Source organism: Lycorma delicatula, chromosome 2 (assembly GCF_047948215.1).
Source record: "Lycorma delicatula isolate Av1 chromosome 2, ASM4794821v1, whole genome shotgun sequence".
In the NCBI taxonomy this organism is placed as follows: Eukaryota; Metazoa; Arthropoda; class Insecta; order Hemiptera; family Fulgoridae; genus Lycorma; species Lycorma delicatula.
Window position 1 is genome coordinate 107,427,971 of NC_134456.1, and position 25,039 is coordinate 107,453,009.

Below are 25,039 nucleotides of genomic sequence, written 5' to 3' on the forward strand. Positions count from 1 at the left end.
AAAATTGTTTCTGTTTTACAGTGATGTTATGTCACATGATAAAATAACAAAGTGGTGTAGGGAGTTTAAAGATGGTAGAACAAACATTCAGAGTAAACAAAGGAGTTGAAGACCATTGATTGTGACAGATGAATTTGTTGACAAACTCAAATGTCTGGTTCGTGAAAATTACTGTTTGATTCAGATATGGAATACCCTGAAGTCAGTCAAATTGTACTATATGAAGCAGTAATCAACCGTTTGAATTTTCGAAATCTGTTCGCATAGTGGGTACTGAAAATGTTACGAGAAAAACAAATCAAGTTCCCCCGTTTGAAAACAAAAATAATCAAGAGAACATTTTTATGGGATTAAAAGGAATTTTGCTTCTCAATTTTTGACTCCAGGTCAGTTCATAAATGCTAAAAGATACTATGAGACCCTTTGATAGCTCAGGTTAGGCCATTCAAAACGAAAGAAGAGAGCAGCTGACAAATGGGTGTCTGTTGCATGGTAATGCTCTGCCCCATACCACATGTAAAATGATCGATTTATCTAACAATTTTGGTTGGAATATTGTGAACCATCCTGCCCAAAGTCTCAAACTGGCACCAATGAGTTCTTTTTTTTACCCTTATGAAATACCATATGGGTGGAGAGTGCTTTTTATCTGACAAAGAGATGAAGAATGCCATGAGTGAATGGTCAAAGTTGATAGCAGCAGGGACGTATGACATAGGAATACAAAAGTTGATACTTCAGCTGATGAAATGCTTAGAAAAATAATGGCATACTTGTGTAATATGTCATAAGTTTCATTATTAAATATGCATTTTTCAATTTTTATAAAATGTTTTAACCTTACTTTCTGAACTTACCACATAAAATAACGTTTCTTGATACATTTAATAACAATTTATAAAGTCTTCATCCATGCTAGAGAGGGTAGCATTTCTGTATTATATCTGAAAGTTCCTTGGTTCTTACTTATTCTTGCAAGACATTTCTCATTTGTTTGTAATGGAGGAATTTTAACTGTTATATTTACTTAAATTTATATTGCATTTCTTTATTAAATTTTTAGATTCTATCTATGATTGAAGAGGCTGCTGGTACTAGAATGTATGAAAATAAGAAGCAAGCAGCTGAAAAAACAATAGAAAAGAAGGATGCTAAACTAAATGAAATGAACAAGGTAATATTTGTTGACTTATAAAATACCATATTTTAGTTTTATTTTTCTGTTTGCAATGAGAAGTAAAAAAACAGTATTATTTTTATGTGTTCATATAGTTATGTCTATTTCAAAGCAACTGTCATGAATATTGCATGAATGGTCTTATGATTTGTCCTTGTCAGTGTTAAAATAAATGTTTTAATATTGACATTTTCTTATTACATCTTGTTCAACAGGAGGTTTTCTGGCAATTAGGTTTTTGTGAGTAAATCTCCAAAATTCATGAAATTATCTCTGCTATCATCAAGAAATTGTTTGGTTGATGATGAAGAAATGAAAGAAACATTCAAAACATTCTGATGGATATTAGACAGAAACTTCTAGAGAGAGGCATTAATAAGCTTGTTTACTTCTAGGACAAATTCTTATCCATTCATGATGTGTAAAAATTGAAAAAAATATCAACTATTTCTTCCTCCATTGATTTTTTTTTTAATCTCAAATAAATATAATTAAAAATGAAAATTATTCAGAACATCATGTCTAAATAAGGATTTTGGGTAAGTCAGTTAAGTCTTTCTTAGAAGCTAATAGTTCTAGAACATTTTGGGAAGTAGTATTTTAAAATAAAAACTTGGAAATGAAGTACCAGTGGTTGAAGTTGAATTAATGAAAATAAGAAGTGAATTAATAACTATAAGTCTATACAATTTACAACTTTTGTAGAAAGCATATTTAAAAAATTTCTGATAGTCCCAATTTCATTTTGTAGAAACCTCTTTGTGATATACTTGATGAAGGTGTGTTTTCAGCCAAGATTTTCTGGGGTTGAAATGTCCAAAGAGAAAAAGATTAAAGATAAAATTCCTTGTCATAGGAAACATTTTAATTTTGTTGGGAAATGCATACCAGTAATATTGAAAATTGCTGTATTTTTTTTATAAACATTCATTTTAGTATAAGTATGTTGAGGGACATAATTAATAATTAATTAAATTAATACTTTACTAACTTCTAAATTATTTTATCTTTTAGTATTTTGTTATTTTTGTTTGCTGTCTGTAGTCTGTTACAGTGGTTAGAATATTAACATTAAAATTGATCTGGTTTAATTTATCCATCTTATTACTGTTTTCATCTGCTTCTGTATAGGTCACATTAGAGCACAACCCAATCATCTGATCTGATGCAGTGTTCTTTATTAACCTGTGTCTTAATTGATATCAGGAACAGCCAAGATATGCTTTTCTGGGCATAAGAGTACAGCGGCTTTTCTCCACTAATTAAACAATTACCTCCAGTTCTTACAGTTATTCATTATTACCCACCTTGGCAGCCTTCTCTCATAAATCATTGCTTTAGTCTTCTTCATAAATATCATAATAACTATGCAAATCCGGTTATCTTGTAAAAAGAATTTAAAAATATAAATAGCATGAATCCTGATGCTACAGTTTATACAACATAACTCTGTTGGTTGTGCTTTTGTGGTTGGCAATAGAACATACATGCTTGACTTTCCCAGCATTGTCAGTGTTTTTGTCGCGTAGCTGTATGATGCTTGTAGTAAGGCCTTGAATTTTACTTAATGCACTTGTCTATTAAGATTCCATGAGTGCCTTGCAGGCAAAGAGATATGTACTCCAGATACTCTGTTGTCCATGATATACAATTTATTACTTCTGAAATGATTGGGAAACATAAGTGTGAGTTGGATGCCCAGTCATATTGGGATTTCATGTAATGAGCGCGCTGATAGTGTGGCAAAAGAGGCTTGTTTGCAGCTTCCTTTCACCAATTGTGTTGTTTCTCTTGATATCTGTTTTCTCAAGAGGGTGGTTCCAAAGTGAATGGAAGCTACATCAACAATAAAGTTCAGTTAAGAACACTGTATCACCATGGAGCTCTTCATGCAGGAATAACCATTGAGGGAGGTTATTATTTGCCGTTTGTGAATAGGGCACACTAAACTTACTCATGGACACATCATGAATCTGACTGCCAAGTAACAGTACACCACATCCTTGTGAACAGTATCTGTTATGCAGCATTGCATCGGAAGTTTAAACTAGGCGCTTACATCCAAAATATGTTAGGCACAATGTATCGACGTTATCTAATGTCTTACAATTTCTTAAGGCCATTCATCTGGATTCTAAAATTTGGTTAAAACTTTAATATGTTTTTGCCTTTTGACGTATGGCAATTTTGTTTTATGTTAGATTTTTAATATTTGTTTTATTTTGCAAAATGCCTTTGCCTTTGATATTTTATAATTAAATTTTAATTGTTAATTTTTAGTTATATACTATAATAATTTTGTGTCTGGGCGCTGATAGTAACACATCGTTGTGTGCCCTGGAAAACATAATTGGTTTCAAACAATATATGTGAAAAATAAATCTTTTGACCTCTGGTTTTCAAAAAAAATTCATCGTTATGATGAAGTAGGTATTTAAATTAATTTAAACAACAAAATTTGTTATTTATAAAATCACAATACTTTGCTGCATTGTGAGGTTTGTTATGGATCAAATTGTTGACATTGACTGTCATGTATACTGTTTGCTTTCTTAAGATTGTTCCCTCAAATTTCCAGATCATTAATTCATCATAAAATTAAGTTAAATGAGTTTCTTTTAAAATTGATCCTTTAGTAATTTTGATGCTTTGTAAATCTTATATTCTCTAAGAATACTCACATATGTGATCTGGATGCACATAATGCTCCTTGTTCGTTCCCTTTTCTAGTTAGTCAGTGGAAGGAATATGAAAGTTGTTTTTTCAGTACTGATTAGAAGATGGTGGAAAGCAAGGGCATTTTGATTGCCAAATCTGTCCAAAAACACGCTGGAAGTGTGAAAAAGAAGGTAGTTAGTAAAATCTAATTATGTATTTCTTTCTTTGTACATAGAAATCTAAATTAAACACCATTGGACTATAATGTTTTTAAGCAAGCATTTTATTAAGTTATCTAATAACACTAAAAATTATTATGTGTATTGACATATTATTCAGTTAAACTAAATATGATTTTTAAGCACATTGCGCTAAAAAAAAGGATAATGTGCTTACCATATTCCTTGTGCCATATTCTTGAATGTGATAAAGTGTAGAATTAGATTATTATCCTGCTTCCAGCTATTCTGTTTGATTCAGTTTTTTTTTTTGGTTCTTTTATTTTACAGAAAACTTTAAGCATGGCCTTGAAAAGGCCCAGAAAAAGATTTTCTGGAGCACCACCTTCACTAATCTCAACTATGAGCTGCCACTGCCTTAGAGAATGGAGTGCCTCAAGGAAATGTATTAAGTGCCACCTTATTTGCTATAGCCATCAACTGTATTATTAAATTTGAGCACCCAGATGGCTGCACACATTTAGTAACAAAGTAAAGTGCATGAAATAGATATTTCATGTTCTTTATTTGTTGACAGTTTTGCTAAATGTATCAAGGTTTGCTCAACAGCTGTAGCTGAGAGACTACTACAGAATACTATATCTTGTCTTGAAGTTTGGTTCAAGATTAGTTGGTGGCTTCATCTTTTCATTTGAGAAACAAAATGTGTAGTAATTTCTTGCCAGTGAGCATTTTATTCCATAAGTTTTTCTTAACAGAGAGCCAATTGCTATTTCTGCACACGTTAAATTTTTAGGTTTGGGTTTTCATAGCCTTCTTATGTGCATCAAACACATTAAACAATTAAAAGCAAAATTCTAGGTATGCTGCAAGTCCTTAGTAACATCAGTTGGGGGAGCCAGTTGATCATAAGTGTTTCATTCTTATTTTTCTTTAGTTTGGTCCTGTTTTGATCATGGTTGTGTCTCCTACTCTTCAGCTTGTCATGCCATGCATAAGATGCTGGACGCTGTACATCACACTTTTCTTCATCTTTCTACAGTTGTCTTTAGATCAAGTCCTGTTACAAGCATACTCTGCCTGTCTTAAAAGACAATTAAATCACCCAGTTTTTTAACATAATCCTTGCAAACCCTCTTTTACAATGATATGAAGACCATCCACGTTATACAGAACCAATTGATTAGTACAGTTTGTTTATTGTACCTATTAAATTTTGACACACCTTCTATTTCCACAGCCTCTCCTGTTCATATCCTCCATGGAGACTTTGACTCCATATAATTTTGATCTTACCACTTACAATAAAAAATCAACACTATCTTTCAGCAAATGTTTTACCAATTTCTCCAAGACAGACACAGATATCTCAAAACAGAAAAATACCATTAGATGTGCATTTGTTGTTGGTCTCCCTAGTTTTGCAAGTGTCTTCACTGCTGAACTGTATGCCATCAGTAAAGCTTTGAATATCATTTACCCTTTCTAAGCTGTTTATGGTTATATCCACAAACATGGATTTGCTGCTTAGCAAGCTATTTATAATCGCAACAGTGTTCTGTGCTGAATGAGCTTTGTGTGGATATACACACGTTTCTACATTATACTTCATATAGTAAATTGTGCTTTCTAAAATCTTAAAAAGATGTTAGGTAAAGTATTTCTTATAATCAATTGTTCTGAAGTATTGACAGCAATAAAATAAGTATTTTAACTGTACTATCGATTGTGTATTATTGTACTTGGAGTTTAGGTTTTATTGGAAAGTTAATATTTCATTTTGTGGGTGTTTAGTATGTTTTGCTACCTTGTGAAGTAATGTTTTAATGTTTTTACATTTGGTGTGTTTTGATCGTCTTTGTTCAGTCTATTTGATGTGGTAGTCTCAATTTGTTTGTAGTTTTTTATCGTGCAGCAAGATTAAATGAACATAAATCATTATATTTATTTAGTTAGGTTAAGACCCAAAATATTTAAATACCATTTTTATGAATAACGTGAGTCCAATTAATCTTTTCTTTATTTTTTTGTCAAAACTCACGAGGTAAGTTGATTTTCATTTAAAAAAAAACTATCATATCATTATCTGTAGTATACTCCAAGATTTATTTTCTAGACATCCTATTCTTTCCGAAATCTATAATGCAGTCACTGAGTTAAACCGTCACAATGCACAAGTGACTGTCTGCTGGATCCCTAACCATGTGGGAAATTCGGGTAATGAACCTGCAGATTCCGCTGCTAAATATGCATGTAGTCTTTTTTTTTTACACTCATGTTACTACTTCTGATTTTATTAATGCTGTGAAACACACTCTTCAAGCAAAGTGGTAAGGTGAGTGGGCCGCTACAGTGGATATTAAACTCCGACATATGAAGGATACTGTGCTGCCATGAGACTCTTCATGTAGGAAAAATTTGCCAAGAGGATGTGGTCCTCTAGTGATTGCAGTTAGGACATGCCAAAGTTACTCACAGGTATCTGATGTCGCCAGAAAACACACTCTGATGTGTATAATGTAACTGCTGCTCTACTGTGCGCTATATCCATTCTCCATGTGCTTAGCAGTGATATAAAAATTTTGCATCAGATATTGTTGTTCTGTAGAATATCAATTTGCTTCATAAAATTTAATACTATTTGCCATGTGAAACCAACAATCAGTTTTTGATTTTATTTTGTTGTTCATGTTGTACAGTTTAACTACTTTGTGGATTAAACTTTCATTCGGTAATTTGCCTACTACATAAAGTTTCTTTTTTATTTCAATATAAGACATATTTATTAATTCTACATGAAACTCTTATGAACAATTCCATCTTCAGCTCTATGAAAAAATGAAATCAAAACACACATCCCGTCAAACATTTTTCGATTTATTTAATATTTATATTGGAACACTGATCACCCATACATCGATGTTTTTTCAATTTTTAAAACCTAGATTTGTCTTTGAATTTATTTTCAAAATTAATGATCTTTTTTTACAAAATTATTTAGAAGCCAGTATGACTTTATGGTTTGCATTACTTTCTGGTTTAAACTTTCATTTGATAATTCGACAATTTCACTTCAACTGTATGCAAAAAATGAAATCAAAACACATTCTGTCAAGCTTAAACTCATTCGATCATTTTCCTACTACATGAAGTTTCTTTTATATATCAATACAATACATTTTTTCTACATAAACTACACCTAAATATATTTATGTTGAGCTAATGGCTTTTTGCAAACCATTTATATACTATATCTCAACTAAAGAGATGTGACGAATAAAATGTATCACAACTTATTGTTATATAGTATTGTTAATAGTGTTTCTATATTACTACTGAATTCATCCTGTAGAATTCTTTGTAAGACAATTTGGATAAAAACAATGTATTTGTATATGTATATATTTTGTTCTCCATTTGCATAAAATTTTGAAGCTCAAAAATCTCTACTATATCAGTTTCATTGAAATTTAGATATGCATGTTAAAATTTGATGAAAATTGGTTGAGTCATTTCTGATCGATCAGGATCAGCTGATCTCGGTCAGTTCACTTCTGAAATCTGAATATTAGAGTAGTTACTATGTTGCTCCAATAAAAAAACAAGAATGTTAATCGAAAAATTGTTTGCTGCATAAGATTACATTTTTATTCAGGATTCTTCAACATAATTCATATATCTAAAATCATTTTTATTTATGTAATAAAATGAATTTGAAGGCACAGAAGGTGACAAAGAGCCCTAATTTAAAGATTATAGAAGCAGCATTGCCGCCTCTCTTTCTTGTCATAGTTGCCTGAGGGAGCACTAGTGACGCCCATCAATTTTAGTGATGTTTTTTATTATTATAGTTTTATATTATTATTAATATAGTTAATTTTAGCTCTTTAATGCTTTCATTATCTGAGGAGGAGCTCTTTACACTGCTGTCTGACTTAATTAAATTTTATTTAGATTTTATATTTTTTACATTTGCTGTTTTTTTTTAAAATAAAGTGTATCTTATTTTTAAGATCCCATCTGTGATGTTAGTTTTAAGTAAGTTTTTAGTTATTAGCTGGGATAATAGTTGTAATTTTTTTGTTTTTAGTGTTTTAGTTTTGTTTTTATTGTATGTTTGTTCTGGGCAGTGATAATGCAAAAATGCTTTTCACCCTCCAAAACAAAAAATTGTTTTCTGCGTAATATCCAGGCAAAGATTAATAATCCAGTTCTGTTTAGTACAGCTAATTTTATGTTTTTACTTTTTCCATTTGTTTTAAGTTAACACTTAATATCAGAGGATTGACTTATCACAATACAAAGTTTATTTATTTACCTTCTAAATTCACTCTTAGCACCATGTGATATTTTGAAAATCTGTCTTCGCTGTAAATACAGCGATTGTACAGTGATATTTATTCATTGTTAATAAAATTAAATTGTAATGAATATAATTGCCCTGATAGTTGTATATAAAGTTTCATTCTATTCCTTTTCTTACATATTACTTGATAATTTAGGTTTAATCTTTTTCTTTTTGTAATGTACTTTAATATGCCACATTTTACATTTTTATTGAGCCCATAGGAGACATTGAGTGCATTTAAATGAATTAAATATTGATAAATTAAATAATTGAGACAAATTTTTAATTTCCTATGCTTCCAACTAATTCCTATTAGTGAAGCAGATATTTTTTCTGTAATTTACTCACTGAAAATCCACTTTAGAAAAAAATTAGATTTTAGACAAATTTAATCAAACATTTTTAGAATTGAAACCAAACGACGTAATAGATAATAATTGATAAATGAAGAAACTGAAACAAGGAATTTGCTTTAATTTCTAATGATTAGTGTCTGTTTGATACATACATTTTTAATTTCTGTTTTCTTTTTATCTGTTTATTATTATTTTAGATTCATCTGAAGTTTACTTTTGAAATTATTCTTTTATATCTTCTATAGCTAGCTGTTTGTTTATCCGTAAATTAGTAACTAATTGGTTTGAATATATTATAAGCTTTTTAGAGGAAAAATTTAGGAAGGTTAGTGATAAATAGCAGCTAAAACAATTTAAATATGAATAATTTAAAAAAATATATTTATAACGTTTTTGTTATTGTGATTTTTTTCTATTTATTATGTGTGTTTTTTCTTTAGTTAATTTGTGAAGAAATAGCACCTAAACTTGGCCGACTAAAAGATGAACAGAGTAAGTATTTAGAACTTCAAAAAGTAACAAGAGAACTGGATCATCTGTTTAAAATTCATACTGCTTATCGCTATTTACATGCTGAGGTATATATTTAAAGTTTTATTAACTTTAATTTGTTTTATTAATATTTAATGTTAATCTCATTTCCTGATAAACTGGGAAAATTATGGAAATTAAAATAAGCATAAAGTATCAACAACTTAATTATGTTTAAAAAGCAATAGATGCTAACTTCATGTTAGCATTTTTTGTTATGATTATATTAATGTTACCATTTATTAAAAACATATAAGCTGTTCATAAAATAAAATAAAAAATAATTAAGACCTTTTTTAATACAAGGAAAGGGAAAAGGGGGGTTTTCTTTTTTTATGTACATAAGTATTATACATATTCTATTTCTCTTTGTATGTGCATCTGAATCAAAAACTTCTGACACTACAATAATAGTCAATACATGAGCTGGTTATTTGTTTCTAACTAACAAGTTAATTGCCCTGAATAGCATTTGGATGGTTTAGTAATTCAAATGAATAAATGTTTGATAGTACAGTCTAGTTTGAAAATTAGTTATGGGAATGGTTGTTTTGTATGAATTCTACAGTGTTAAGAGATAGATGTAGGGTTTGTGCTTCTACAAATTGGTTGTCAAATACATGAGATGGCTACTAATTATAGTAAATGGACAAGATAGAAGGAGCCTAATACAAAGGTAATAGTAGAGTTGAGTAAACACACTGATGGAAATATCTAGGCAGTTGCATTGGTGGCAACCTGACAAGAGGCCAAACTGATGACTGTGATATGTAATCAGATTTAGAGGGTCTAAAAGATGACTTCTGGTAAGGCTAGTCAGGGCTAGGAATGGAGGGGGTAGTGTGGTGACTGGGATCATCACAAGGCATGTGTCTTCTCCTAAGGTCAGGATGTCATAGTTTTGCTTTCGTGAATTTGTCAGAAAAATTCTTTTTCAGTTGCAAAATATTATAACCACAATGTTTTCCACAGTTTAACTGTTTCTTGATCTTGTTCATAAACTTACCCGATACCTTATCCTCAGTTTCAATTCTGTTGGTATATTAATTCTTGTTTTTATTGCAATACTCAGAGAATGTCAAGACAGTATTTTAAAGTTCAGAAATTGTGAAATAATTGTGCATTTATCATTTAAAATTTGTTTTACTTTTTGTATGATTCGATCAGTTTTGACTGAGTATTTTATAGGCTCTGCAATGAATCTTGAAGCGTGAATTACGATGTTAGTTATCTGTTATTCAAACTGAAAACATTCAATTTAGTTTCCATGGCCAGAATCAAATTGCTTTCATGTAATTACAACTTATTCTTTTATGTTATTAGGTGGTATTGTGGATTACTTTTTTGAAGAAAAGAAAATAACATAAAGTGGTTACAGAAGCATTCTGTTCCTCATTCGTCTTCAATATTGAAACCACAGATGTACGAATTGGTAAAAGCAAACGGAGAAAAGTTTACTGTTTATCTGTTCGATGAATTTTTACAATAAAAAAGGCATGATGTTCTCTGATGACCTCCATACCATCCAGATTTAAGTTAAAGGATACATAGCAAGTCATAATGTAACTTTTGATATCAAAGAAGCTCAAAGATTATGTGAAAATAAAGAAGCTGACATGAATGAAAAAAATTGGAAGGTGTATTGTGATAAAATTAAAGAAACAGAAGCTGAAGCGACAAGAACACATTGACAATACTATGATGTCATTAATTATTTCTTTACAAGAAGATAGTGAAAGTGACAGTAATAATTATGATGAAGCTTCTGATGACAGTAAGCTCAGAAATTTTAATATTTCTTGTGAAGTGGATGATGCTCACCTTCTTTAAGTAAAATAGTTTTATTTTGTTCTAACATTTAAAAATAATTATTTTCTGCTGTAATTTCCTATCCCATTACTTAGTGAATTTAATCTTTACCTTGCAGTAACTTTTAAATATCTGTTTGAACATAAAATGGAACACCAACACTCAATGAAGATAATACGTATTGATTTGCATTTTATACCTTTTTATGTTTAGGGCTACTGTTGTACAATTCCCAGCTTCACATAAACGCTTCTATAATTATTGTCAGGTTTACCATTTTGAAAACTGCAAAATAACATTTTTTTTTTTGCAGAAAATGGTTAGATATTAATTATTAAACATTTTTCGGTAAACTAATTAAATTTGATGGAACTTACATATAGATTCAAATTAAATTTTAAAATGTAAATAATATTTAAAATATTATCTTTTCTATGCGTTAAAGTGATTAAAATTTCAAAAAGTTCTGTTCTACTATCCAATAACACCACAGTACATCTTACAATGCCCCATTTGTTGTTAGGTAATGAAACAAATGTTATACTAAAAGGATAGTAATATGGTTCAAAGTACATCTGTCCCTCCTGTGGCACCAAGCATCAAGATTCATTACACCATCTGTACTTTTCTCATTATGTATAACTGTGTTCTTTATGATTTTCCAAGAACAGTCTCATGTTACTGGTTCTTATAACATTGTTAAAAAAAAAAAAACAATTGCCAGTGAATTTCTGTGACACTGTTTCTTTAACTGAAAGAGCAAATTGCACTTCTCAGTAAATACTTGATTAGAACGACAAAGACAGGATTCATGTTTCATCAATCCTATTTTACCAGTATTAGACAAATGGGCATATCATGAGTAAGAGAATATTGGTCAGTGATTCTGCACATTTATTATATTACTGTGGTAACTGTTTATTTTTCACAGCCAGTTGGAAGTCAGTTTCGAATAGCTGTTAATAATATAGTCTTTAATAATAATAGTCTTTTTTCTTTGTTTTTGCTTGATAAATTAATTCATCACATAAGCTCGAACCTTATGCATAGGAATATGAAAATGAAGATTATATAGCATGTAAAATGCCTGATCGGGATTCAAGCCTGGGACCTCCAGATGATAGGCTGAAATGCTACCACTCTGCCAGATTTAGATTTAAGTAGTTTACAATTGTAAAATTTGATGACATTGCTAGAATCCTGCAGCTATTATTTTGGTTAATGTAGTAGGAATAAAGAAAAGCATTAGATTTAACAGGATGTAATTGTTTTTATTGTATATTATATAAGATTCATCTCAATTCTGAAACATTCTACTTGTATTTGATTTTTAATATCAATAAACTGTGTTAGAAATTATCTAGAAATATAGAAAGTCATCATTCCATTACAGTACTAACACATAAATTCAAACACCCACATCTCATAAACATGATTTAAAACCATCAATATGCAAGGTGTAATTAAAAAAAAAAAAAATTCTAATTAAAAAACCTTCTATATTGATATACTTAGAAGTAGGTCACCAGAAATGGCATACTTATGCCAGCGTTTCTTCTAGTCCTCAGAATGCATTTTTTGGTGTAGTATAAAGTTCACTTAGCGATATTTTCCTTATTTCATGTATCATTGCAAATCGTCCATTTATTGCTCTTATTAACAATGGAAGAAAAAACATCACAGGGTGCCATGTCTGGAAAATGTAGAGACTAATGGTGGCATCAGCATGGTGTTATTTTTGGCAAATAATCACAAATTAATAGTAAAGTGTGAGCTGAGCTTTATCATGATGGAAGAATCAAGAATTGTTTATCCACATTTGTGGTCATTTTCTTTTGATTGCCTCAAATAAGTAGTGTAAAACTGCTTAGTAATTCTGTTTTTTTACTGTTCATCACTGTGTTTAGTATTTATAATGGATGACTTTTTAATAGGAAAAAAAACGGTAAGAAAAAGCTTAATATGCATGCTTTCTTCAGTTGTTCTTCAAGAAGCTTTCATTGGGATGATTGGAATTTCATTTCAAAATCATAACTGTATACTCATGTTTCATCACTTGTTTTAACATGTTTATTTAATTCTGAGTCATTAGCGATATTAGCTATCAATTGTTCTGTGATATTGCTTTTGTTGGAAATTCAAGTGTTTTGTAACAGATTTTGCTACTAATTTTAAAACCAAGATACTAGTCAAACTTGATACACAAAAGCCGTAGTAGATTCTTACACTCTGAGGAAGTTCTCCAATAGTGATCTGACGACCATTAATCACAATGTGCTTTATTTTGAGGATATTTTCATCAGTTTTTGGTATGCTAAGAAGTCAACTTTTGCCATTTTCATTGCTTTCATGACCTTTTTGAAACTTATTGTACCACTTATAACAGCATCCACGAGGATGATAACTTGACAAAAACCTTCTGTAACATCTTCAATACTTCATTGCACTTTATTCCATTCCACAAATCATTTTGTTCTGCCATTTTCAAACAAAATAAATTACTATCTGAAATAAAATACGTCCTAATGACAGCTGCCAAATCAGAGCTAGGTATCTAATATGGCTTAAAATAAGATGTAGTGGACAGAATTAAAAAATTATCATTATCTTTTTATCACACTTCATAAGAGTACTGCTATTTTGGAAGTATCAGTAAAATTGAAATACCTGAAATTTATAGTTTACTGCTTCCTCAAGCATTACAAGAAATTAAAGAATGATTTTGTAGAAACTAAACAGAGATCAGAAAAAATTAAATAAATATGCATAAAACATGGAATGAATCATAGTACGTATTACAGTAAATTTTTACTAAAGATAGATAAAATATGTTTCTAGGCGTAAGAATGTTTTTTTTTAAACCACTTAGATTTTCTAAAATCAGTTTATATCATTGTTTTGAATAAGTGGTATTTATGTCTGTGATACAATAAGGAGCTCTAATGAATTTCTTTTATGTTTAATTTTTTTGCTTTCTTTTAATGTTTTTGTTTTTTTATTCATATTTTCTTTTGTCTTGCATTTGTGTTGTTTTTTTTCTAAACTTTATGCAAGTGATGACTCTTTTACACCTTCACTTGGACTGTTGTATTATCTTGCTAGGTAATTTTCCGTTTCTTGTTTTATTTTTTTATAGTTTGTGAAAAAGCTATACTGTAAATAAAAGTTATAAAATACTATATATTTCTTGTTTTATAGTTTATTATGGGCCTTTACATTAGCCTTGTTCTTGTTCTTCATTTTTAAGTGTGATATTCCCTGACTGTTGCTATATATGTTGTTGTAACTACAAAAGGCAAATACATAGATTGGTAAAAAGATTTCAAAAATTGGTCTTTTCTTAGTATCTTAAGGGGATCTTCAAAAAATTTTTTTACTGGAAAAGAAAGTTAATAAATTGTAAATAATCTCTGAAAAATTTTTTGTTTTAATGCTCTGTAGTCCAAACAATCTATTTTTGTTAGACAGATGTTTGTGCATATGTACGTATACATGTTGGCCTATATTCTTATAACTCTGAACCTCACTAACTGATTTTTTTCAAAGTTAGAAAAAACTCTTACAATTTTTTCAATAAAAAGGAATTATTTTATTAGAAAGTTATATAAATAGAGCTTAAAATGATTGAATTGTAAAATGAAATTGCGTAACTTAACCAATATAGTCAGAAAAGTTATGCAATTCATTATCGTTTTTTTTTTTATTTTAGGTTTTATTTTCTTGTAAGGTACTGATATTTTATATGCTTATTTTTGCTTATCAAGGGTGGTTGTAACTTTCATGTGTTTCCGCCCCAAAAAAAAATAAAGATAAAACCTAATGATATGAAATTTGTATTTTATACAGGGTCATTCACGGGAACCGGATGTTTTTAAAATAATCATAAAAAATTGAATATTTACTTTAAAAAAGTTTTATTGGTATTGAAACACTTGTTAAATCAAAGCATTTGTTACTTACTCATGAACGAAAAATTATGTCCGGCAAGTGATGTCCATTTTGGGCAATACATTGTTGTAACCTTTCACGGTAACTGGCCTCAATTCTTTGCAGCATGTCTACATCAATCTGGGTGACGTGATGACGAATTGTGATCTTTAGGACCTCCAATGTACGCGGTTTATTGCTGTATACACGCGATTTCAGAAACCCCCACAGAAAAAATCACAACTACTCAAGTCGGGGGGCCAAGGAATGTCGCCGAATCTGGAAACGAACCGTCCCGGAAACAAATTACGGAGAACAGCCATCGTTGCCCTCGCCGTGTGCGCTGTAGCTCCATCCTGTTGGAATAACACATTTTGAAAATCGATACCCTGGTTTCGTAACTCAGGGATGAAAAACGTATTCAACATCGCAATGTAACGATCAGCTGTTACAGTTACGGAAGCGTCATTTTCTTCAAAAAAATATGGTCCAATAACACCAACCTTTCCTATTGCACACCAGACAGTCACCTTTGGGCTATGAAGTGGTCTCTCGTGAAGCTGATGTGGGTTTCTTTCTGCCCAATACCGGCAATTCTGTTTGTTGACGAAGCCATTCAGATGAAAATGGGCTTCTCACTCACTCATTAACAATAACAAATTTTCATTTTCTTTGAAAATGGTAAGCATTTGTCAACAAAATTGTAATCGCTGCGTGAAATCTTGCTCGTTTAACTGCTGCACGACGGCTATCTTGTAAGGATGGAAATGCAGGTCTGTATGCAGAATTCGTCTTACCGTACTTGTGCTCATTTGAAACGCTGCTGAATGCCTCTGAATAGAGCGGCGTGGGCTTCTGACAATGGCTTCCCTTACTCGTTCGATGTTTTCCGGAGTGCTAGCAGTTTGTCGGGGACCCGGTGGTTTTTTCTTCAATATTGAACCACTTGTTCGAAGGTTGTTTACCCATCGCAATATTGTGTTACGAGAAGGGACACTTGCATTACGATGGATATTAAACTGACTGAGGAAATTTCGCTGAACAGCAGTTATGGATTCGTCATTTCGCACAAAACTGTTATACACATACAGGCGTTGGTCTAGTGTCCACGGCTCCATCTCAACGACTAAAATGTAAATGTTATGAACAAAGGAAACGTCAGATACCAGCCACGTGCCCCTCCCACCATGAACGCCCGAGTACAACCCACTTCAAAAACATCCGGTTCCCGTGAATGATCCTGTATCATGTTGCTCCATGTATGAAGTAATTTGATAGTAGTGATGTATAGCAGCACATCACAGTACATTTCACCTTTATTTTAATTGTATTGTTGTCCCTGTGATAGATTTTAATAGGAAATTGATAATTCTATAAAATCTTTTTTACATACTGTTTAAATTTAAATTCTATATTACAATATTTATCACCATTTTTACTTTCATCCAGTAAAATCCAGTTTTACTTTCACCCAGTTTATTGGGTCAGGCTGCAGATACTGATGGGTTTTCATTTAATTCTGTCTCCACTGTTCATCAAAAAATTTCTATACTACCGTTCTGTCATTCGAACCATCCTTTAAATTATCTTAACATTGTTAGCCTCTGTTGCAAATTGGTTTTTTTTTTTTATGCTACAAAATTCATTCATCATTGAGCGACTAAATTGTGTCAACCAATCAGTATTACTAATATTTGTTTCACGTAAATATTATATTTGTGGTATAAACCATAATTATTGTGATTTAAATAGTTAATTGTGGTTTATTTGCTTTGGGAGTAGAAATATTTGCAAAACAGGAATTAAAGAAATGGAATTTGTAATTGGTCACTTAAAATGTTATTTAGTACTTTGATAGAAAACATTGTCTTCCAAATAATAGTAAGAACTGGTACCCAAGAAAATATTTTAGAAGATACATCCTTAGAAAAAGTGAATAATCTAAACCTATTGTTTTATTGAATTTTTTATTTATGTATGCCTCTCTTAAAATGTAAATATATCTTCTTTTTTTAAGGAAAGTGCAGTAAAAAGTGAGGAAGAATTAATTAATTATCAGCAGTCTATTAATGATAAGAAAAGGAGTATTGAAGACGGAAAAGCACAAATTACAGAAATTGAACAACAGATCTTAGATGTACAGAAGAAAAGAGATGAGGTAATATTGTAATAATGTAAATAATTTTTAAAAGATTGTTTTTATTGCTTTTATTTAATGTTTTAATTTTTTTTTAATATTTTCTATTACTTTGTATAAGTAATATTGACTTGGATTTTGGTTCGAGTTTGGCATTTGTAATTAGTTACAAATATATATTTGTAACTAATATTTTTGAGTTGTAAAGAAGATGGCTTAGTGGAAAAAGTTCAAATAGTTTAGTGATTGCCAATGTCTATAGTAGTATGTCTTCTTGCATCTAGAAACATTTTTCTCTGAATGTTGATCAGGCTAGATGATTTTCTCATGCTTAAAAATATTTTTTTTCTCTAAAAAGAAAATTTTAATTACCACTGACCATCAGCCTGTTGGTGTGTATATTTTACATTAATAGTAAGTGGTCTTATTTGAAACATTACTTACTCTCAAAAATTGCATTACCATTCAAAAGAATAATTTGTATCCCATGCTAAGCTTAGTAGGAAAGTGAAGCGTAACTTCCCATTGCGTTTTTCACTGAATTTACCATTGCACATCAGCATGCTAAGACCACTGATTTGCTCTGAGTTTAGTCATATAACTGATGTCTTCGTTCTGTTCTCAACAGGGACTGTATATAAAATTAACGTCATTACTTTTAGAAAAAAGAAATTTTGAATGATGATTCATATATTTCTGGTACCTCAAATGGGACAGATTGCATAAACCAGCTTATTAATGTACCCCATTCATTCTGCTGTGAAATAAATTGTTATTTCAACTCAACAAGGAAGTAAAAACAATAAGTAAACATTAATTATTTGGAATTTAATCTTCAAATTTGTTTGTGCTTTTCACATTTTCATAGTCATGTTATCATAAAATCATAATTAAAAAAAATCTCCACAGTTAGTGGAATTCATAATTTTAAAATATTTTGTGGGAGTATAATGTTTATCTTATCAGTACTTTTGTTAAGCTCAACCTGAATGAGTTAAATAAAATAAATAATTGAATTTTAAAAAATATTCATATAAATAATAAAAGTAAAAAATACACAGGGTGTATCATGAAGTTCTCCAGTGACTTTTATAACTTATTCTAGTGTGAAAATAATGGGAAAATTCTTATAGACATATGTCATAAAATGGTTTGTTTGCGAGTTATGACTCATTACATTAAAAATATAAATATATATATATATATATAAAGGGCATAATGTTTAGGAACAGACTTTGTAACTTTTTCCAAAATAACAACTTTAACAGAAGTTGGATTGAGCCTCCACAAGGTGCACGTGGATATATTCGGAACAAATAGGAGAAATTTGTCTAGTGAACTGAATCTAAACAAACTTCACAGCTTCATTTATTATCAAATTGCATCTAGAGTTATTGCTTGGAACCTAGTCCCACCACAGGTGACTCCCTTGACAGTCAATCATGATAGGTCTTTTAAGGAATGCACCACCAGAGTTTAGAGAAGGCTGCATTCAGATACGGTGGGCTGCCACTTAAAAGATAACATGCGATCGGATGCATTGGAATCCCCCAGTACTGCACACATGAACAAGAAAAATACAAAGTCCAAAATGAAACCAAATCAAAGTCAATCAAATCAAATCAAACCAAGCAATGTGCACCTACATTTCCACGCACAATGTAAGTAAATTCACTCATGCAGACTGGTAAATTAACTGACCTAATGGACCAACACAAAATTTTCATCATGGGTCTATATGAAATAAGAAACACTGACCAGGACCATGGAATCTCAAGGATATAGTCTCTACAAAGGTATACCTGGGAAGAGAGTGATGAAAAATGTCCCACAGTTTGGAACAGGCTTTTAGTCAGCATCAAAATACTTCATACAAGAATTCAAGTCAAAATTTTCATCATGCGTCTATATGAAATAAGAAACACTGACCAGGACCATGGAATCTCAAGGATATAGTCTCTACAAAGGTATACCTGGGAAGAGAGTGATGAAAAATGTCCCACAGTTTGGAACAGGCTTTTAGTCAGCATCAAAATACTTCATACAAGAATTCAAGTCACAATCCCCAAGAATCTCAACACTCACCCTAAAAGCATCTAATAAAATTTACACTATAATAAATGCTCATGCACCCACTAATAATAAAAATAATTCTCAAAAAGACCAAAAAGAAATGAAAAAATTCTGGGATCTACTCGATCTGACAATAACATTCCAAAAAACTATGTTAAATAATTAATTGGAGACTTAAATGCTCAGCTAGGCAGAGAAAGAAGATACTGTGACATCAGAAAATGGCCTGCCCAAAAGCAAACAGACAGAGACTCATTGATCTCTGTAGAAACCACAAACTAATCTTGAAATCCACATATTTCAAGAGGAAACCTCAAAAACCCAAAACCTGGAAACACCCCAACTACACTAAAGGAGAATAGCAACTAGACCATGTGTTCATGGACAAACACCACCACCACAAGGAGAACTACAACGTAAAAGTCATCCGAGGAGTAGACACAGGCTCAGATCACTATGTAGTCAAAATTAAAATTAACTTTACTCCCTAAAGAAAGCAACAAAACCAAGCCCCTTAAACTAAAAGAAAAATGGACCCTACCCAACTAATCAATGGAAAATTACCAAAAAGCAACTGAAAAATAACAATCACGGATTAACTCAAATTTCTAGTCATTAACCTTAAACAAATCACAGAAGAATTAGCCCTAATAAAATCCCATAAAAAACATCAATGGTGGAATAGGAAATGTGACAAAACAGTCATAATGTGGAGAAAAGACAAATTTTTTTTGGGGGAGGGATAAAAAACACTTTTGCATTTTTACTCAGACACAATGCATTTGTTTTAAAAAAACTAAATATTACAAATTCACAATTAAAAATTAATTAAAAACAAAAACATCTTTAAAAACAAAATATATTTTAAAAATAACATAATAAATTTACCATCTGCTTTATGGCAAATGGCATAAATAGCTTAAACACAGTAATTAAAATTTTTGAATATAAATGGATGGCCCTAAGAAATTGTAAATCATAAGTTAACCTCATTTCATTATCCCAAAATTTTTCATAAATTAGCCCCAAGATTAAAGTTGCGATGTAATGCTCCATAACAGATACAATCCACAAAGCCACTGGGTTGGCCTAGTGATGAACGTGTCTGCAAATCAGCTGATTTTGAAGTCGAGAGTTCTAAGGTTCAAATCTTAGTAAAAGCAACTACTTTTATATGGATTTGAATACTAGATTGTGGATACCATTGTTCTTTGGTGGATGGGTTCAGTTAACCACACATCTCAGAAATGGTCGACCTGAGACTGTACAAGACTGCACTTCATTTACACTCATACATCATCCTCATTCATCTTCTGAAGTAATCATGACGGTGGTTCCAGAGGCTAAATAGAAAAAGATATAATCTACAAGGATGTGGTTCACTATTAGTTGGCAGTCGCAGCGAGCACAAAGGGGTGCATCCATTAGCATCATCAGATATACATGAGTGGGCCTAGTGTGCTCTCTTTGTAAATATCAGATAATAACCTCCTCTCGACGACTATTTCTATATGAAGAGCTCTACAATGATATAATGATCTTAAGTGGGTGAAGTTTATTGTTCATGGTAGCATCCCATTCACTTTGCCAGTCATCATGAAGTACCCTCTTCAAGAAACAGACAAGATCATTAGAAGAAATTCAATTGGTAAAAGTAGGCTGTAAACAAGCCTTTTTTGCCACACCATCTGTTTGCTCATTTCCTGAAATTCCTATATAGCTGGGGATCCAGCAGAAGCTCACTTGTATTATGTCTAATCATTTACAATATAGCAGACTGAATCTCACATACAACACAGGGTGCCTGGATTATTCTCGCTAAACGCCTGTGAGGCACTCATGGAATCCAAGCAAACAAGTACATGTCAAAATTTTGGGCTTATTATACTTAGGGCCTTATTAATAGCAAAAAGCTCCTTAAAAAAGATGCTGGGGAAGCCAAACATGTATTGTCTATTGGCAACCATAGAAGCAGACCCAACAGAATCATCATTTTTAGAGCCACCCATATAAATTGTAACATCTTGAATGCTATATACAATATCATAAAATTTGTTCTATGGAAAAACTAAATTTGTATTCTTTTTATTTTGCTAACATACATCAAAGCAGTAATTAATGAGATAAGGCCACCCGCCGAGGTGGTAACAATATGAAACAACAGTAAGGATTGGAGACAATAGTATACCTAGAGCTGAGAAAAGGCTCTGAGCTCTGATGCCTAGCAGAGCAGTAGATCTCAGCTGCTACTAATATCAATTAACTTGCTGGTTGGAGAATATCATATCAAAGGTTGGATGAGTCAGTTGTGCTTTAATCCGAGCCACATAGGAGCATATAATCTGTTTCTGCCTATTCCAAAGACGGCTCACTACTGTCCACCAGCAGACTTACCAGGGCTTGAGTGAAACGCACCCATGGCAAGACATATGAATAAATGATGGACTGCATTGAGCATCTTCAGTGTGGTGGCCCATGCTGATAAATCAGCTATGCAGCTGTAGTCTATACAGGAACTAATCAGAGCTCAGTAGAAGCACAACATGCATATACAATCGGTTCCCCAATGGTATTGGATAATAGAACCTTCGGCATGACTAACATTTTTTGACATTTTACCTTCAGTTTCTTTAAATGTGTTACCCTTGTTAGACGATCAAACCACTTACCTAGAAATCTAACCCGCGTGCTTGCTAAAACTGATTCCCATGTAAATACAGTTGAGGGTCAACATGTTCCCACAACTTGGAAAAGCAAATGCACTTGGTTTTTGCATTGTTCTGGGGCAGTTAGAGAATTTCTCTCAAGGTACCACACTGGACGACAGTTTACCATTCGTTCCATCACTTTGCGCAGGGTACTGGTCAAGGAGATAGGACAGTAACTTGTCAGGCATAATTTATCCTTACCCGCTTTCAATACTGGAATTACTAGTGCCTCTGACCTGGAAACACCTTATCAGAGAATACCCTATTATAGATACACAAAAGATGTAATACACTCTGGGAGGTGTGGTGACATACTGAGCCTGATATTACCATTTGCGGTTGAAGTGTCACAAGAATTATTCAAGGCATATTTTAGCTCTAAGAAAATGGAATGTTTAATTCATTTTGCGAGACTCCAGTCACCAAAGGGATATTTTTTATCTGCAACTTATATCTCACAAACTCAGCAGTACAATGGTGTACATGAAACTGCCCTGAATGACCTTCCAAATGTATTTGTCACATCTACATTTGTGGTAACAAGGTCCCTACCACTTTACAGTCTAATCGGCTGTGGTGAATATACTGATCCACACATGTTTTGAACCTTTTTCCATACAATGGAACGTTTCTCCATTCATTGTGTTGTCTGAAAAATGGATTCTATGTAATTCAGCCGTGATTTTCATTTAGCATACTGAAACACTCGATGGAAAAAAGCCCCCTAGTGTTATTGAAGGCGCAGAGCAATTCATTTGTTGGTATTTGATTGAAATTACATAGAACCCTACACCCGTCTCTTAGTGCACGCCTGCGGTCTTCATCCCACCAAGGAACTACAGGCTACCTTGGCCTTCCCAATGTCAAAGGGATGAATTCATTCGAGATTTGTCGAGAATCTGGTGTGTAAACTTGGCAAGTTGGTGGATTGCACTATTACTCTTGTCATACTGACCAAAGGAATCCTTTTACCCGATTCAGCCAGCTTTCTGAACTACCCATTGCTTGGCTGACTCTGAGGCAAATCATAATTACAGACTGAGATTGCAACCAATCTATGATCACTTCCAAAGAAGCCTTTGGAAACGCACCAGGTAAGACATGTTAGTAAGTTTGCTGAACATGACAGATCGATGCATGAAGATGTACCTGATCAAGATGACGTAAATAAAAAAATGTTCAACTATATTGCCTCTCGAGCAGAACATGACGATGAGCCCCAAGAGTGATTATTAGACAGGGTGAAGGAATTTGGGAAAGCAGACTGGATAGATCATCCTCACTGATATCAGAATTTGGAGGAAGATATAAGTAGCAAGTATTCATTTTGAATGGCGCCAGTATCTTCACTGAGATTGCAGGGATGTTTGTCACTAGTGGAATGCGGGCAGCTATTATAATTTCTTTCAGGAAAATAGCCACACTTTCACATCCTCTCCCCTCAGTTTGGTGGTCGCATCTTTCACAGACATATCCATGAAGGACACATCATCCTGGGGACGAGGTGAATCTCCTGCAGACATAGTAGTAAAGAATTTTCTTTATTAGGAACTCAATATCCTCATGGCGAGAACGAAGACTGCTTAGATTCCATTGAATCATTTTTGTACCCACAAATAGTCCTTTCCTGTTTTTACAGAACTGCATGCACATTATTTGTTAAATACAATCCAGTTTTAAAAATGGGAAAACTGGATATTCGTGCAGTGATCAAATACTTTTTCTGAAAGGCTTAAGTGGAAAGGAGATTAAAGAAGAGCTTAATATGACATTGGGAGAATCTTCTCCATCAAATACAATGGTTAAATGCTGGGTTGTGGAGTTTAAAATGGATCAAACATACACTAGCAATGAACCTAACAGTGGATGCCCTTCTTTAGTGACTAGGCAGAAATGACAGAAAAGTGCACAAAATTTTTTTGGCAGATCGACAAGTAACAAGTTAACAGAGTTTGTAGGCATGTCAACAGAACATGTGAATATTAATTTGCATGAACAAGCTGTGCACTAGATGGGTTCTGGGTTTGCTCTTTCCCAACCAAAAAACAGTGCCACAAAAATATTACAAGCGATTGCCTGAAGCTCTATTCGTGTAATCCAGAGAAATTTTTGCAGCGATTTGTGACATTTAATGAGATATAGGTTCAACACTTCAGATTTCAATGGAAATATCCATTTTGACCATCCCTGAATCCATTTTGAGTAGTTTCGGCGTGATGCATGTATGTATCTTTCGTAACTCAAAAACAATTAACCATAGAATGTTGAAATTTTGGATTTGGGACTGTTATAACATCTAGTTGTGCACCTTCCCCTTTTGATTGCAATCGACTGAACCAAAAAAGCCCAAAATCCAAAAATTTGGATTTTTTACTTTTTCCTAACTGCAGTAATAAGCCCTCATTGAGAGCTTTTTCAACGATATATCATAAGTAGTACTTATTTTCATTTTTTCCGGAGTTACAGCCAAATGGAATTTTAATTAATGAAATACTTGGATCTTATATGGGGAAGGCACATCAGTTTGAATCAGATTTCATTTCTATTTTTTTTACTTTTTTTTTATTTAAATATATTGATTTATTAATAATTATTAACCTCTGATGGTAAAAAAAAATTTACGGTAAGTAATTCAATAAAAACAATAATAAAAAAATTATGAAAATATATCTAAATTTATTAATGAAATAAAATTTCATGTACTTTTCATTTTTGAAAAATGTGTTTTTTAATTAATTTAATAGGTATACAAGGATGTCATGTAATGTTCACAGCAGATTTTTTTTGATTGCACATGGAATAATTTTCACTGATTATCCTAAAAAGGGTGAAACAATGAATAGTGAATATTATGTGACCCTATTGCAAGATCTAAGCATGATATTAAGGGAAAATAATCATATATTAGCAAAAAAGAAATGTTTTTACATCAAGATAATGCTCCAGTTCATCCTTCAGTGGCAAAAATCAACAAGTTATGGCTTGAATTCTCAAACATCCTCCACATTCACCTGATCTGGCTTCCAGTGACTATCACTTGTTTCCTAACCTAAAAAAAAAAAAAATGGCTTGGAGATAAGAGAATTTGACCAATAATGAAGATATTGCCACCATAGATGGTTATTTTAAGGAGTTG

At 32.0% G+C, this 25,039-nt stretch overlaps 1 protein-coding gene across 1 annotated transcript in view; it reads left to right on the plus strand.

Moving 5' to 3' along the window:
* The window catches only part of SMC2 (structural maintenance of chromosomes 2), a 68,094-nt gene that overhangs the window by 10,312 nt on the left and 32,743 nt on the right, over positions 1-25,039 (plus strand). The window contains exons 4-6 of the mRNA XM_075355956.1: positions 1,064-1,174; positions 9,159-9,296; positions 17,003-17,143. Of these exons, the coding sequence (XP_075212071.1) occupies positions 1,064-1,174; positions 9,159-9,296; positions 17,003-17,143 (390 nt within the window). The remainder of the gene's footprint in view (positions 1-1,063; positions 1,175-9,158; positions 9,297-17,002; positions 17,144-25,039) is intronic.